Source organism: Coregonus clupeaformis, chromosome 1 (assembly GCF_020615455.1).
Source record: "Coregonus clupeaformis isolate EN_2021a chromosome 1, ASM2061545v1, whole genome shotgun sequence".
In the NCBI taxonomy this organism is placed as follows: domain Eukaryota; kingdom Metazoa; phylum Chordata; class Actinopteri; order Salmoniformes; family Salmonidae; genus Coregonus; species Coregonus clupeaformis.
Genome location: NC_059192.1, coordinates 34,951,144 through 34,965,996, shown reverse-complemented (window position 1 = coordinate 34,965,996; position 14,853 = coordinate 34,951,144). Strand labels below are relative to the sequence as shown.

The 14,853-nt window shown below is 44.9% G+C and overlaps 2 protein-coding genes across 4 annotated transcripts in view; one reads left to right on the top strand and one right to left on the bottom strand.

Annotated features, from left to right (window-relative positions):
• The window catches only part of ift140 (intraflagellar transport 140 homolog (Chlamydomonas)), a 43,749-nt gene that overhangs the window by 24,958 nt on the left and 3,938 nt on the right, over positions 1–14,853 (top strand). For all 3 annotated transcript variants that reach the window (XM_041877306.2, XM_041877298.2, XM_041877289.2), the window contains 7 exons: positions 10,024–10,201; positions 10,585–10,775; positions 12,615–12,710; positions 12,888–13,020; positions 13,194–13,337; positions 13,582–13,710; positions 13,955–14,137. In XM_041877306.2, coding sequence (XP_041733240.2) covers positions 10,024–10,201; positions 10,585–10,775; positions 12,615–12,710; positions 12,888–13,020; positions 13,194–13,337; positions 13,582–13,710; positions 13,955–14,137 — 1,054 coding nt within the window. The remainder of the gene's footprint in view (positions 1–10,023; positions 10,202–10,584; positions 10,776–12,614; positions 12,711–12,887; positions 13,021–13,193; positions 13,338–13,581; positions 13,711–13,954; positions 14,138–14,853) is intronic.
• tmem204 (transmembrane protein 204) lies at positions 351–8,556 on the bottom strand. Its single transcript, XM_041877345.2, has 3 exons — positions 7,539–8,556; positions 6,674–6,829; positions 351–940 (listed from the first exon to the last, which is right to left on the bottom strand). Exons 1-3 carry the CDS (start codon positions 7,831–7,833, stop codon positions 696–698), a joined length of 696 nt encoding a protein of 231 aa, XP_041733279.1. The 5' UTR covers positions 7,834–8,556; the 3' UTR covers positions 351–695.

Genomic DNA, 14,853 nt, shown 5'->3' with positions numbered 1-14,853 from the left:
TTCTAGACAATTCTGTGCTTCCAGCTTTGTGGCAACAGTTTGGGGAAGGCCCTTTCCTGTTTCAGCATGTCAATGCCCCCGTGCACAAAGCGAGGTCCATACAGAAATGGTTTTTCGAGATCGGTGTGGAAGAACTTGACTAGCCTGCACAGAGCCCTGACCTCAACTCCATCGAACAACTTTGGGATGAATTGGAACGCCAATTGCGAGCCAGGCCTAATGGCCCAACCTCACTAATGCTCTTGTAGCTGAATGGAAGCAAGTCCCTGCAGCAATGTTCCAACATCTAGTGGAAAGCCTTCCCAGAAGAGTGGAGGCTGTTATAGCAGCAAAGGAAGGACCAACTCCATATTAATGCCCATGATTTTGGAATGAGATGTTCGACGAGCAGGTGTCCAAATACTTTTGGCCATGTAGTGTATCACGCATAATTTTTTGGACATTTAGAGATGTGTTAGCTGGATGTTTTATGGAGCGTTACTCAGTCCAGTGCAACATTTGAGTTCCATAAGTCATTGTACATGATAGCCATCAAGTGAGAGCAGTGAAAGCATGTTAGTTCAGCACTGGTAGAGCTACGACAAAACAAGTGTCTTCTGTAGAGTAATTTATTGAGGCACCTGTTCGGGTGAGAATATGCAGAGACTGTCAGAGCATTGTCTATTCTTCACCCTGTTAGGTTCAAGAGTCCGGGTTCAGCAGGGCGACTCCACATAGTCGTTGTCGAGGCGTGGGTGGAAGTTCGACGCCAGCGAGCGGCTGATGACAATGACGCGGGGTGTGAGGCAGTCGTCGCGGCGATGCAGGATGTTCCAGATGAGCATGGCAGCGGCCAGTGTGGCCAATAAGCAGGCGGCGATGTCCACGTAGCACGAGTAGGACAGGTGTGTGTACGGACCGATCCGGTAGAACGTCACCAAGCCGATCACCAGCACAAAACCTGGGGAGGGAGAGAGTTAGGGAAGGGTTAATTCAATGAGGCCTTAGTCATTCAAACCAGAGATTCCCAAATCTCTGAATTTCGTTCTTCATCTCAAACAATTTAATCAATTGAATTTCTTTAACGGTGACATTGATGGAGAGGGGCGGTAGAATATCATAATCTCACTGTTGCCAACTCCACTAAAATCCTCACGATTCGTTCTAGTCAAGTTAAGCAGTCACAAGTAGAGGGGCAATAAAAATCTATGGGGGATAATCAGTTGCTGGGATGAATAAAGGAAGCCACATGACCCTTGGTCCCAATTATATCCAGTATGGCCACATAATAGTAGGAACATTTTATACAGGTAGATCATGCGGCATATTGGCCTGCTGTGCTTAGAAATTCTCCCAGAGCCTTTCAGCCCAGAAGGAGCTCTGCTTGTGGTCTTTGAATTCTAAAGGTTTCCTCTCTGGGAGGACTACTGAGATTTCAACATCAAAGGACACACGCAAGGAAATATCACCGTCATTCTTCTCAGAAAAGCTATCCAAATCAGTTTGAAAGCCTTTCTAATGTATTATTGATGTAACGTTAAAACATATTGTTGTAGCCTACGTCACCATGATCAGGGAAGATGATCAAAAAGAGAGAAATGTTCAACATGAGTCATTTATATCACTGTTCATCAACAAACTTTCATCAAGATACAGTCTGCATTAGGGGAAACAGCGGCACTGTTCGCCTAATACAGTCTTTGTTGTTTGCAGTAACTTCTTTGTTGTTGTATTATCCCAAACGGACATGGCAGTTTCACCAGTTAAGTATTTCAGCTTTATGGTTTGAATATGAATTGGTGAAAAAACCAAGGTGGGGAATTTACCCATGTTCCCCCAACCAACCCTGTCCCCCCACAAAGTATGATGACAACATTTGATTTGTAACCGAAATGAACTATCACCCACAATGGATTGATCACTAGCCTAGATCTCAAAGAGGAACTCAATTTCCCAGACTTAAGTGATGACTGGAGCCAGTCAATAGTTCAACAATAACACTCGTTTGGGAGCATGTCCGATCAACAGTTGGTATAAATAAAGGGACCAAAAATACTTGCTGGAAAAGGGGATGTTGGTCCATTAGGATATGAAACAGTCAGTTTCCTGTGGCAGGCCAGTAAGCCAGTGACAATGCTGGACAAGCGTTATTTAAATGTTGTGTGAGAGTTTGGCTGTATATGTCTCTCTCTGTATGGGTGATTCCGATCCATAAGCCTGTCTTTGTTTATGGGAGTTTGTCGGTAAGTAATTGTATATGCCTGTGTGTGATTTAAATGTGTGTGTGTGTGTTCCTTATGTGTCTGCATTTGAGTATGTAACTTGCGTGCAAGTGTTTGTCTGTCCAGATGTGTGTGTTTAACCTGCTTGACTCATTTTCTAAAAAATCATAAAGGATCTCTCCTCCCCAGTCCCCGGGCTTCAGGCTATGTGAGCTGTGTGAACAGCTTTTTTTTGGCACAGTCTAATCTGTCGGGCTTCCTTCCTATTTTTTCTCTTTCCATCCTTCCTTCCTTCCCTTCTCGCCACACCCCCCGCTTCAGGTTAGCGAATGGGGATGTTTGACACAGTCAGGCAGTCAACGACCTTTCTGAAAGACACTGACTGAACCCATTCTTATCTCATTGTAATAAAACTAGGTCCTGGAAATTCACTGAGTTTACTGCTTACTGCTTGTCCTTCCAATTAATCTATTATCATTCTTAAACTAGGACAACTAGTAGTCATATCATACCTGAATGACTTAGCACTATTCAATTAATAGAGAATGATTGGTATGACAACCAGCCCACTAAATGCCCTCAGCTTAATCCGCGGTGCACTCAACTGTGCTGTGAAGTCACCCACAAGCCTAAGAGGTCCCGGCGTTCAAATTCCTTGACTTTTTAAGCCTATCGCGTTTGGCTTGCGTTTCTCTTCCTCCAGAAAGAAGCACATATTTCCCTTGGTATTGTTCTTTTTGGAGATGCAATTGCCCCGTTGGGGCGGCAGGTAGCTTAGTGGTTAAGAGCGTTGTGCCAGTAACCGAAAGGTCGCTGGTTCTAATCCCCGAGCCGACTAGGTGAAAAATCTGTCAATGTGCCCTTGAGCAAGGCACTTAACCCTAATTGCTCCTGTAAGTCGCTCTGGATAAGAGCGTCTGCTAAATGACTAAAATGTAAATGTAAATGTGTAGGGGAGACACAATAGCCAAGGCCACAGTTTGGGTGTGGTGCCAGTTGTGCCCACTGCACATTCCCCCCAATAGCAGTGTAAACTGTGGATGTGCATCTCAAACCCACATGAATCTCTAACCCTTTATCTTTGATCCTCTGATCCTCACTCAGAGCTCTCTCCATTCCGTCGCACATTCCTGAGCCTGTCAGTCTCAGGGGTTGAAAACAGGCCAGTGTTACTCTCAGCCACAGCTCAGACCTGCTGCTGAAACCAGTGTTGAGATATCACTGAATGGAATTAGATATTGTTATGATAATATAATATAATAATAAATGTGTGATCCCACTGTCTGCATGTGATAGCTGAGGTGTTTGGCACATCCCGAAAATGAAAACAGAGCATTCTTTCCCGAGAAAGACTGGCTGCTCGTAAAAAATAACTCCCATTCACAGCGGAGAGAGAGTGGGAGAGAGAGGCCCATTCACTGGCTCTCAGTGGGGGAGGAGAGGAACTGCTGAGCGGTGGAGGTCTACATAACTGTCTTGAACTCAGGAAATGGGCCTAGATTAAGTGAAGGCAATGGGGATGATGGGAAATCACTAAGTCTGCTGGTTTTCAATATATTATAAATAATGTCAAGATTTTTTTCAAGTGGTGGAGATGAAGATTATGAATTGCCTGGCTGGGCTGTGGGACAGTGGATGTGCATTGATTATTGAAATGTACCTGTTAACAGACATTGCTCGTGGGTTATTGTGAATAACTAACAGGTAACAACCAATCAGCATCCAGGATCCAAAACATCTGTTTTATAATATACTGTAGGCTAGTCTTGCCTTCACTGTCAAGATCTGTCAAATCAGGTCTTGGCTCTGGCTGTTTGTATTTCCATATAGTCTCTTATTTCATAGTCAATATAGTAAGCCAATGAGAAGCCTTGGGACACTGATACCTAGGAACCATTGTTATCTCTACTGCCTTGAAGTCCTCACCAAGTCATCTATATTCTGCTCACTCTTGTTGACCAAATATGGTGAAGTCTTCATATAGTGGCATATGAGTACAAAGAATAATGCAATTTTTCCAGCTGCGGGTATTTTTATCTGGGGGAAGTAGGTGTGTATGTGTCTCTCACTCATTAGTCATGTCCCTATTCTTACTAATGTCAACATGTGGGTTTATAATAGACGGGCAGTTATTTTTTTTTAACAGCTGAAAACAGCTACCGACAACCGCCCTAAATATCCATCCATACCTAATTATTCTGCCGTTGTATTAACATCTCACACATTGATGAGACAAGTCCTTCTGTGCCAAACAATAGTTTGGCTCGGCACGTTCTTTTGGAAGGGGAATCAGGGATGATTTGGGTGGGTCCCAGCGATGCGGGCCGAAGAAGCTAGCATTTTATCTCATGTCGAGGGAGCGGACCCTTTATTTGCCCCTGTTCCAGGACATTCTTTAAACAAGGGCATAAAAGCTAGGCCAAGCTTATCTGGACAGCAGCTCTTCCCACCCTACAGCGATGTGTATAAAAGGACGTTTTTGTACCGACCAACCCAATACATGCGCACACGCACACACTCAGTCCCTGTCGAACTGTCTTTTGCGTACGCTCCCTTCTCTTTCCTCCTCTGCTAAGGGTTTGCATAACAGGTAGTCGCAGGCATTTCCTTGTCCTGAGCAGGGATATCCTGGCGCCCGACAGTCGCTCCCTGGCTCGCTGCAGCTCCGGCCGGCCCCCCAGCCCGCACCGACCGCCTGCTATATTTAACCATCAGACCCTTGAATGCTGCCCCCGCTGTGCCACAATACTGACCAGGCCTGACATCCCTAAACAACAAGATGTGAGCCCAATACAACGTGACAACGTCACCACCCCCCCCCAACATGGGCACTGGGAAAGGGCCATGCCTACACTACCACACAGCCCTCTGGGATGGATGGCGGGAGGGAGGGAGGGAGGTGGTCTTGGTCTGCCCTCACCCCCCTCTTCCTCTCCTTTCCATTGCTATTCCTGGTTGTCCTTCTCTTTAATTGACTTTTCAAGAAAATTACATCTTGGAACGATAACGGCTGATCCTTGTTTTGGTTTTTAGTTTGTTTAGTCTCTAGATTTGTTTATGTTTTTTGTCCTCTAGCCAAGCCTCAAAGCTCCACGGGTTTCTCTTATGTGTTGCACTGGGTAACGAGGGAATTTTGTTTCTTAGCAACACACTGTGAACATTTTTAGATCTGAGGAACGTTCAGAAAAATCCTGAAGTGATGAACACTATTGAACATTTCAAAGTTGAACTCAAGAGTTAGACACTTGCTCGTTCACTTTAGATTCCCCTGTAGTCTCACTTTCTATCTGGTAGTGCATTGGTGTCTTGCTTTGGGCAGTAGGTGTTTTAAAGTGTGGTTGCCTAACTCAGGGGTTTTCAAACTACGGTACTGCAAGGGGTCCGTCAATTATTATTATACTTTTTTTGGGGGGGGTTTATGTGAAAAATAATTATTTTATGAATATCGCTAGCTGCAACAGAATACCATTGTGGATACAATTTTTATGTCTCTGTGTCCATGCCAAAATCTTGAACTATAGAAAACTCTTAGGCGGGCTGTCTAAGTAGGAATTTTCAGGGTTGAAAAACTGTTTCGGTGTCAACTTAAATGACCAAAACCAGATAGACAGCATGCAGAAAAGATATTGAACTATAACCATTTTTTTAAATAATTCCATCCTTGAGAACTAACAAACAAATATAAACTAGACAATCAGGGAGAATCGAACATTTAAAAATCCGGCATTCAGAGCACATGCCCATTTGATTTTGTTATAATGTTTGAGCAGAGGAACACAGCATTAACCATGGCAAAATGCACAGAATTGCAGGAAATAAGCTTTAAAACTGCAAAATCATTCCATGTGAAAATGAAACAAAAATGTCCATGCATGTTCTATTTCACAGAAAGATCCTTTGAAAAATGATTTTTGACATTGCCTGTGTTTATCATTTGTCTTTTTATTTTCACATAAAATGACCGACTACTTGGCCATCTGCAGTGTTCATGTCCAGGCTTTGTAAGTTTCCGTTTTTTTATCTATTGTAGGTGTTGGACAGCCTGCCACATCTGGTTGCTTGTATTTGTGCACCATCTCAGAGCCACAGATATACATAGAGTATACACTAATCTAGACCAGTGTTTCTCAACCTCTTTTTTTTACAAGGGACTGGCAAGCTAGGGTCCTTTCTGCCTCCTTGAATGACCTCTTACAGTACAACTAGTACCTGACAACTGACAAAATCATATACAGCTAACCATCTCCTAGACCGCAAACCATCATCCCAAGGACCAGTGGCGGTCCGTGAACCAGAGGTTGCAGACACTGGGGTAGGCTACATGTAGCTATAAACACCCTGCCCCATGTTCTGTGGTCAGTGTATTAAAGCCACATTCTTGGATTCGTTATTCTTCAAGAATCAATGACTAAATATAAAACATTTAACAGATTCCCAGACTGTAGCTCTAACTAGGTTGGTGTGGTACTCACTGGCCAGCTGGAACAGTGCGGCGATGGCCTCCTCCCACCACTGGGAGTCCTGGGTGATGAAGGGCAGCTCCATCAGGCCCAGCAGGAAGATGAGCTGCCCGGCCGTCAGCGCCACCGTAGCCATCAGGTTACACGCTCGCATCATGTCAAACTGCACTGATGGGCAGAGAGAGGGGGATACTTTTCTAGGATGATCTCTCTGGCCAAGACGTCAGGTTAACAGTATGTTTACGGACATATTGATACATTGTTATTGATGGATCCATATGAATTGTGCAGATTTTCATCTCAAACTATAGACAAAGACACCTTTTTTTATTTTATTTTATTTTTTTACTTCTGCTTGAACCAATCGTAGTCTACTTGACCAAGTCACTGTGATGACCTGTTGATTTCAGATTGCTGTGTGTCATACTATGATATCAAATGTAAGGCTGTTGTCATAACCTGACATAACCAGTCACTCAAGCCTTGATAGTAAGAATTTGAACTGTCCTTTTTTTATCAGTGTCCTTATCAGTGTATGTTATAAATCAGTCCAATACAGCCCAGGCGGCCATCTCTTCTCACTGATTGAGATTGACTGTTTCTGGTTTGTATGCATCACATTCGTCAACTGTCAACAACTGGGTTTAACATCTTGCTGTGTCTGGTTTGGCAATATACATGATCATTGTTGATCTCCATGCACAAAAAAACGTTATTGCATCGTCAACGATCTGCTGGTCTGAGCTTCATTCCCAGGGCACCTACCTTTTTATATTGCATTGTTCCTAGTTTCTGAACTAGACCTATGTAAAAAAATTATAATAATAATAATCATAATGAGCTAACATTTAAGAAACAGACACGTCATTCCACTTACATTTGACGGTGCTGCGGGACTCCTGGTAGCCTGCATACTCCGAGCCCCAGCCCAAGCCCTCACACGGCCTCTGAGTCCCCTGACCTCTCCTATTGGACCCCCCATCCCCAGGTTCATCCCGGCCACTCTCTCCTCCAGTCATGACGGGACACATCCTCCACAGCCCCACGCTGCGCTTGCGTCCATCCTCCAGGGCCTGCAGCACCCAGCTGGGGGTGAAGGCCGCCACGTTGTTGAGGACCAGGGACAGCAGGGCCACCGCCACTGCTGCCGCCACCAGCCGCTGCACGGCCATGTGCCGCTGCCCGCCTGCCACCTCTCCCTCCCCCACCTCCCTCTCCTCGTCCCTCTGCTCCTCTCCTGCGCTGCCCTGCCTCTCCTGGGCAGCAACACCAGCGGTGCTCGGGGCCCCCCCCTGCTCTCCTCCTCTTCTACTGCCAGTCAGCTAGCGGCTAATGCTAACCCCAGGCAGTAACACTGCTGAAGAAAAACAGGAATGTGTTGTTAGCTCAGCATATTGTTGTGTTGTTAGCTCAGCTCATGTTGTTAGCTTAATCCTCATTGAGGTTTTGGGGGTGGAGGTCAGTTGGTTTAGCTTTCCTCCTCGGAGTCCACGGTGGGCAGGCGTGGGTTAATCCGACCGACATCGAGGTCCATTCCACTGGCTTTAGTGACTGGCTGCAGCTTGGCTCTCGCTCTCGAACCTCGCTCCACTATTGTCTCTTCAACCGTCTTTTTTCCACTGCTTTTGTTACCCCTTTTCTCTCCTCGTCTGATTTGTACTTGCAGCACTCCTCTCCGTTGGTTCTCTGCAGCTGTTTCAAGCTTCTCTCTTCTCTGTGTAGGCGTCTGCCCCCCCCAGTTTCTTTCTTTCTTCTTCTGTGTTTTTTTTTCTCTTCAAACTCTCCAAACAAGGGCTTTGTCAACTGGAAGAGTCTTCTTCCCTAGTCTTCTTCTGACCCTCTCTCTCTCTCTCTCGCTCTCTCTCTCTCTCTCTCTCTCTCGCTCTCTCTCTCTCGCTCTCTCTCTCGCTCTCTCTCTGTCTCTGTCTCTGTCTCTGTCTCTGTCTCTGTCTCTGTCTCTGTCTCTGTCTCTGTCTCTGTCTCTCTCTCTGTCTCTCTCTCTCTGTCTCTCTCTCTCGGGTGGGCGATATTAGTCTGTGGCTGCAACAGGTTTGACCAGACAACTCCCTCCCTCCCTCTGTGTGTGAGAATGTGCGCTCCTGAGACCCACTCAGAGACGACGAATGGGAGTGTTTTCAGCCCTAAGAGCCTAAGGGGAATTCTAGCTGCTGCAGCTCCTCTTCTCTCTGTGTGTGTGTGTGTGTGCTACAATTACAAACACACTGGCCCCCACTGTCCGACCAGCAACAGGATGCGTTTCCTGAGAGGAAAAAGGTCGGAGGGGGGCAAAAGGCAGACTCTGTCCTTCTTTCTCCCAAACCCTGTCTCTCTCTGTCGCCAAACCCTAAGGGTTCCGATTAGTTCTTTTCTGGCTCTGAAACATCTGTGTAAGATGTGTATTCAGAGACTGATAGATCCGTGGGGATTTGAGGGTCTGTGTTTGTATGGTCTGTGACCATAGAAAGCAGACTTTTGCCTGCCAGTGCAGTGCTATATAACATGGGTCTCTGCAAGGCAAGCTTGGCCTCCTTTCTCCCCGCCAGTGAGTCCCAGGGCCCCTAAAAATTCAGGGAATTTCCTGTTGCCTAACTTTAATAAACAGCCCACATCTGTATCAGCTAAAGAGAGAAGATGGAGGGAGGGAGAGGGGGGACAAAAATGTGTGTGTGAGAGCGAGTTGAGTTGGAGCTCCCTGCAACCATTCTCCTATGCGCAATCCCCCGTAAAAAGCATACCTCCCTGGTTTGGCCTCCTGCCCTGAGCTGGTTCTGGATTCCCACACACAGAATACTGCTGTCTGTGATTACATGTTAACGTGTTAAAGGGGTTTAGAAGAAATGTAGAGGAGTTGATTGGATTAGATGTTGAAATTGGAGCATGGGCAGTGTACATGAAGACTAGCTTCTCTTGTGCCAGACATCAATGGCTAACCTGCATATGCAAGAAATGAAATGGCTATAACAAATACTTTCAACTTTTTACTGAATGTCCTTGAATCACAAAGGAAGTGTTTTACAATGTTTTATTTTCTCCTATGCTAATCGAGTGCTTTTCCATTCTCCCTATTGCATTATGGATTCTGATCTTATCTTAGTCATACAATATACTTTATTAAACAAAATGTGTCGCTATCTTGTCTGTGAGAAACACACACACACACACACATATCTTATACGTAATATATGCCATTTAGCAGACGGTTTTATCCAAAGCGACTTACAGTTATGCTTGCATACATTTTACATATGGGTGGTCCCGGGAATCGAACCCACCATCTTGGCGTTACAAGCAGCATGCTCTACCAACTGAGCTACAAAGGACCACATACTCAAACAAAATGTCTCTCTCCTCTCTCTCTGCAGTGAGGCAGTATGGGAGAACATGGCGAGGATGTGTGTGAAGAACCGGCGTCTGGACGTGGCACGGGTGTGTCTGGGCAACATGGGTAATGCCAGGGCGGCGCGGGCACTACGGGAGGCCGAGGCCGAGCCTGAACTGGAGGCCAGGGTAGCAGTACTGGCCCTGCAACTGGGCATGCTGGTAAGGAAGCCAACCAAGCTGTAGGTGATCATAAAAGATAATGGTGGCTTCACTTCACTTTCAATTAGTTTCCTTAGCCAGGTATTGTCATACTTGGTACATAGAGTAAAATAATGGTACATTATAGGTTGTTCAATTCTATCATTACCACATATAGCCACCTAGTACCAGTAGAATTACCTATGTGATTACCCTGTAGTAGTGTAGTTAGTAAGTATGTGCTATTATGGAGTAGTTACCACTTTTGTCTTAGTCATTAGTAGTGTATCTGTCCATACTAACACACTACATGTGTACTGTATGTAAAGTCATCATTACAGAATAACTTCTTGCCCAGGGATAATTCCCCTAATCTTAAGTGTTACTTTTCAATTGGTCCACAGGAGGATGCAGAGAAGCTGTATAAGAGCTGTGGGCGCTTCGACCTCCTGAACAAGTTCTACCAGGCATCAGGCCAGTGGCAGCAGGCCGTGGAGACAGCAGAGACCCACGACCGTATCCACCTCAGGACCAGCTACTACAGCTATGCCAAATACCTGGAGGCCATCGGAGACAAGAGCATGGCCCTCGTGTTGTAAGAGCCAGCTTAGCACTGATGCTATGACTGTTAACATTTGATATGTTAGCATTTAATTTGACACTTAGCATTTGATACAAGCAGCAAATCGGTGCTGGTTCTACAGTGCATTATCATTTTCACTTGAACCTTGTTCTTGTGTATAAAGAATATACGAAATGCATGGTACTGTATGGGTAGATGTATCAAGGCAATAACAGCCTATTGTTGTACTAGATATACAGTGCATCCGGAAAGTATTCAGACCCCTTGACTTTTTCCACATTTTGTTATGTTACAGCCTTATTCTAAAATCTAAACAGGTTTTTAGAAATTTTGGCAAATGTATTAAAAATAAAAAACAGAAATACCTTATTTACATAAGTATTCAGACCGTTTGCTATGAGACTCGAAATTGAGCTCAGGTGCATCCTGTTTCCATTGATCATCCTTGAGATGTTTCTGCAACTTGATTGGAGTCCACCTGTGGTAAATTGAAGTGATTGGACATGACTTGGAAAGGCACACACCTGTCTATATAAGGTCCCACAGTTGACAATGCATGTCAAAGCAAAAACCAAGCCATGAGGTTGAAGGAATTGTCCGTAGAGCTCTGAGACAGGATTGTGTCGAGGCACAGATCTGGTAAGGGTACCAAAAAAATTCTGCAGCATGGAAGGTCCCCAAGAACACAGTGGCCTCCATTATTCTTAAATAGAAGAAGTTTGGAACCACCAAGACTCTTACTAGAGCTGGCCGACCGGCCAGACTGAGCAATTGGAGGAGAGGGGCCTTGGTCAGGGAGGTGACCAAGAACCCGATGGTCACTCTGACAGAGCTCCAGAGTTCCTCTGTGGAGATGGGAGAACCTTCCAGAAGGACAACCATCTCTGCAGCACTCCACCAATCAGGCCTTTATGGTAGAGTGGCCAGACAGAAGCCACTCCTCAGTAAAAGGCACATGACAGCCCGCTTGGAGTTTGCCAAAAGGCACCTAAAGAGACTCAGACCATGAGAAACAGGATTCGCTGGTCTGATGAAACCAAGATTGAACTTTTTGGCCTGAATGCCAAGCGTCACGTCTGGAGGAAACCTGGCACCATCCCTACGGTGAAGCATGGTGGTGGCAGCATCATGCTGTGGGGATGTTTTTCAGCGGCAGGGACTGGGAGACTAGTCAGGACCGAGGGAAAGATTAATGGGGGAAAGATTAATGGAGAAAAGTACAGAGAGATCCTTGATGAAAACCTGCTCCAGAGCACTCAGGACCTCAGACTGGGGTGAAGGTTCACCTTCCAACAGCACAACGGCCCTAAGCACACAGCCAATACAACGCAGGAGTGGCTTCGGGAAAAGTCTCTGAATGTCCTTGAGTGGCCCAGCCAGATCCCGGACTTGAACCCAATCGATTATCTCTGGATAGACCTGAAAATAGCTGTGCAGCAACGCTCCCCATCCAACCTGACAGAGCTTGAGAGGATCTGCAGAGAAGAATGGGAGAAACTCCCCAAATACAGGTGTGCCAAGATTGTAGAGTCATACCCAAGAAGACTCGAGTCTGTAATCGCTGCCAAAGGTGCTTCAACAAAGTACTGAGTAAAGGGTCTGAATAGGTATGTAAATGTGATATATCCGTTTTGTATTTGTAATACATTTGCTAACATTTCTAAAAACCTGTTTTTGCTTTGTCATTAGGGGGTATTGTGTGTAGATTGATGAGGAAAGAAATCTATTCAATCCATTTTAGAATAAGGCTGCAACGTAACAAAATGTGGAAAAAGTAAAGGGGTCTGAATACTTTCTGAATGCACTGTACCCTCAGCTGTGTAATTCCTCACAGTTTTCTGTCTGTTTTAGCTATGAGAGGTCTGACACACACCGGTTCGAGGTACCCAGGATGCTGCTAGATGATGCACTGTCTCTGGAGATTTACGTCAACAAAATGAAGGACAAGTAAGTCTGGGAATGGTGGAATTAGTTTTATTCTGTCCTCAACCCAGACTCAATCTACTACTGATTCTAGACTTTTAATTATTTAAAGTGTATTCAGTTTAAAAAATAAATAAATACAGACAAATGAACATTGTTGAGAGTTGAGTATTTGACATGCAGTTTTCTCTGTTGACCCAGAAACATCTATAAGTGGTGGGCTCAGTACCTGGAGAGCCAGTCAGACATGGAGTCAGCACTACGCTACTACGAATACGCACAGGACTTCCTCTCTCTGGTCCGCGTGCACTGCTACCTGGGGAACATTCAGAAGGTAACACACATTTGTATCAGGGGGGAACATTTATGACGTAGCACACATTTGTGGCAATGAAACGTTTTGAGAAAGGAACTGTTTCTACTCATAAGGAATGTTAAATACCTAAATATGAAAACACAACCTAACCATGAGGTAAATATCCAATGAGAATACTGTATATTTCACAGGCGTCGGAGATAGCCAATGAGACAGGGAACCGTGCTGCCTCGTACCACCTAGCCCGGCAGTATGAGAGTCAGGAGGAGATCAAACAGTCTGTCCACTTCTACACACGAGCCCAGGCCTACAACAATGCCATCCGCCTCTGCAAGGTAACAAATGGACCTCAACCACAATTGAGACTTTCTCCATTCAAATGTGTCCCACTGGCCATAGCAATACATTAATTACCTACCTATCTATAATTATTATATGAAAGATTTATTACAGACTGAGCATATTGTTTCTTATTTATTTCAGAATGCTGTTTGCATTATTGAGGCTATGGATGCGGTTATAATCCAGTGCTGTATTGTCTGTGGGCCATGGATGACTTGTGTTGTGTTTTGTGTTCAGGAGAATGGTCTGGACGACCAGCTGATGAACCTGGCCCTCCTCAGTAACCCAGAGGACATGATGGAGGCTGCTTGTTATTACGAGGAGAAGGGTTCTCATATGGACCGTGCTGTCGTGCTCTACCACAAGGTTAGTATTATACCTCAGACCTCCCTGTTCTTCCCCAATGGCTTATATACATACAGTAGGAAGTAATGCATTCTAAATTGTGCCACAAGGGGGCATTAGCTCACTGATATTTGTATAGGAACGCATTGGCTTCCGAGTCCTTTGATGCTACGGTATGCTCACAAACCCACACACTTGCACACATGATAATACTGTCTCTGATGTTTCTCTTACACGTGGATCTCTGTCTCTCTATTTTTCTCAGGCTGGTCATTTCTCCAAGGCTTTGGAGCTGGCCTTTGCTACAGAGCAGTTCTCTGCACTGCAGCTCATAGCAGAGGACCTGGATGAGACATCTGACCCGGCCCTGCTGTCCCGCTGCTCAGCCTTCTTCATCAAACATGGCCAGTATGAGAAGGCTGTGGAGCTGCTTGTGGCTGCCAAGAAGGTACTTTACCTCATGTCCTCCTGACCTGAAGTGTCCAGGGGGCTGCTTTGGATATCTTCTAAACCACGCTCGGGTCGTTACACCAATTCGGGGCCTTTTGTGTAACTTGGTCCCCAAAAAAGTTTGATTTCACTTAATTTTTACATTCTGTCATGAAGAGCAAATGTTCAACTTCATAAAAAAATATATTTAAAAAATCTCACGAGGTTAAATAAAAGAATTACAATAGTAGTAAGTGCCTATTGAGTGCCAAATAAAGTAACAGGGTTGACCCTAACAGGGTTGACGATTTGTTCTTAAATAAGCCATAAATCCCCATGTGACAGGGGGAATGGAAGCTTGTTGTGTGCAACAGGGATTGGCAAATGAATGCAAGTTTCACAAAAAAAATGAAATCGTTAAAACATTTCTAGCCAGTCTATCAATTGGTAACAGGGTTGCCGTGTTATGCTCGACCCGCTCAGTTTTCCACTACAAAACACCAGAAAATTGCCAAAAAGAGTAGAACCAGCTCACCTGCTTTTACTCTATGATTTTACTATTGGATGTACAATGTTTCTTTAGAATATTTTTTTTTTAAAGGACTAGTTTCACCACATTCAAACGAGAGTTCAGTTTACGTAACAGGGTTGACTTTAAAATGGGGGACAGACGTAAATGAATCGCTAATCACATGAAATAAATAATAATCTTCAGAAATGACTTTGTCAAAGCAA

What these genes read in the sequence shown, in the direction of transcription:
- tmem204 (XM_041877345.2), bottom strand. Translation starts at nt 7,833, where the DNA reads ATGGCCGTGCAGCGGCTGGTGGCGGCAGCAGTGGCGGTGGCCCTGCTG. An exon ending in GTCCCGCAGCACCGTCAAAT is followed by an intron (nt 6,830 to 7,538) that starts GTAAGTGGAATG and finishes TCTGCCCATCAG; the next exon opens with TGCAGTTTGACATGATGCGA. An exon ending in CGCACTGTTCCAGCTGGCCA is followed by an intron (nt 941 to 6,673) that starts GTGAGTACCACA and finishes CTCCCTCCCCAG; the next exon opens with GTTTTGTGCTGGTGATCGGC.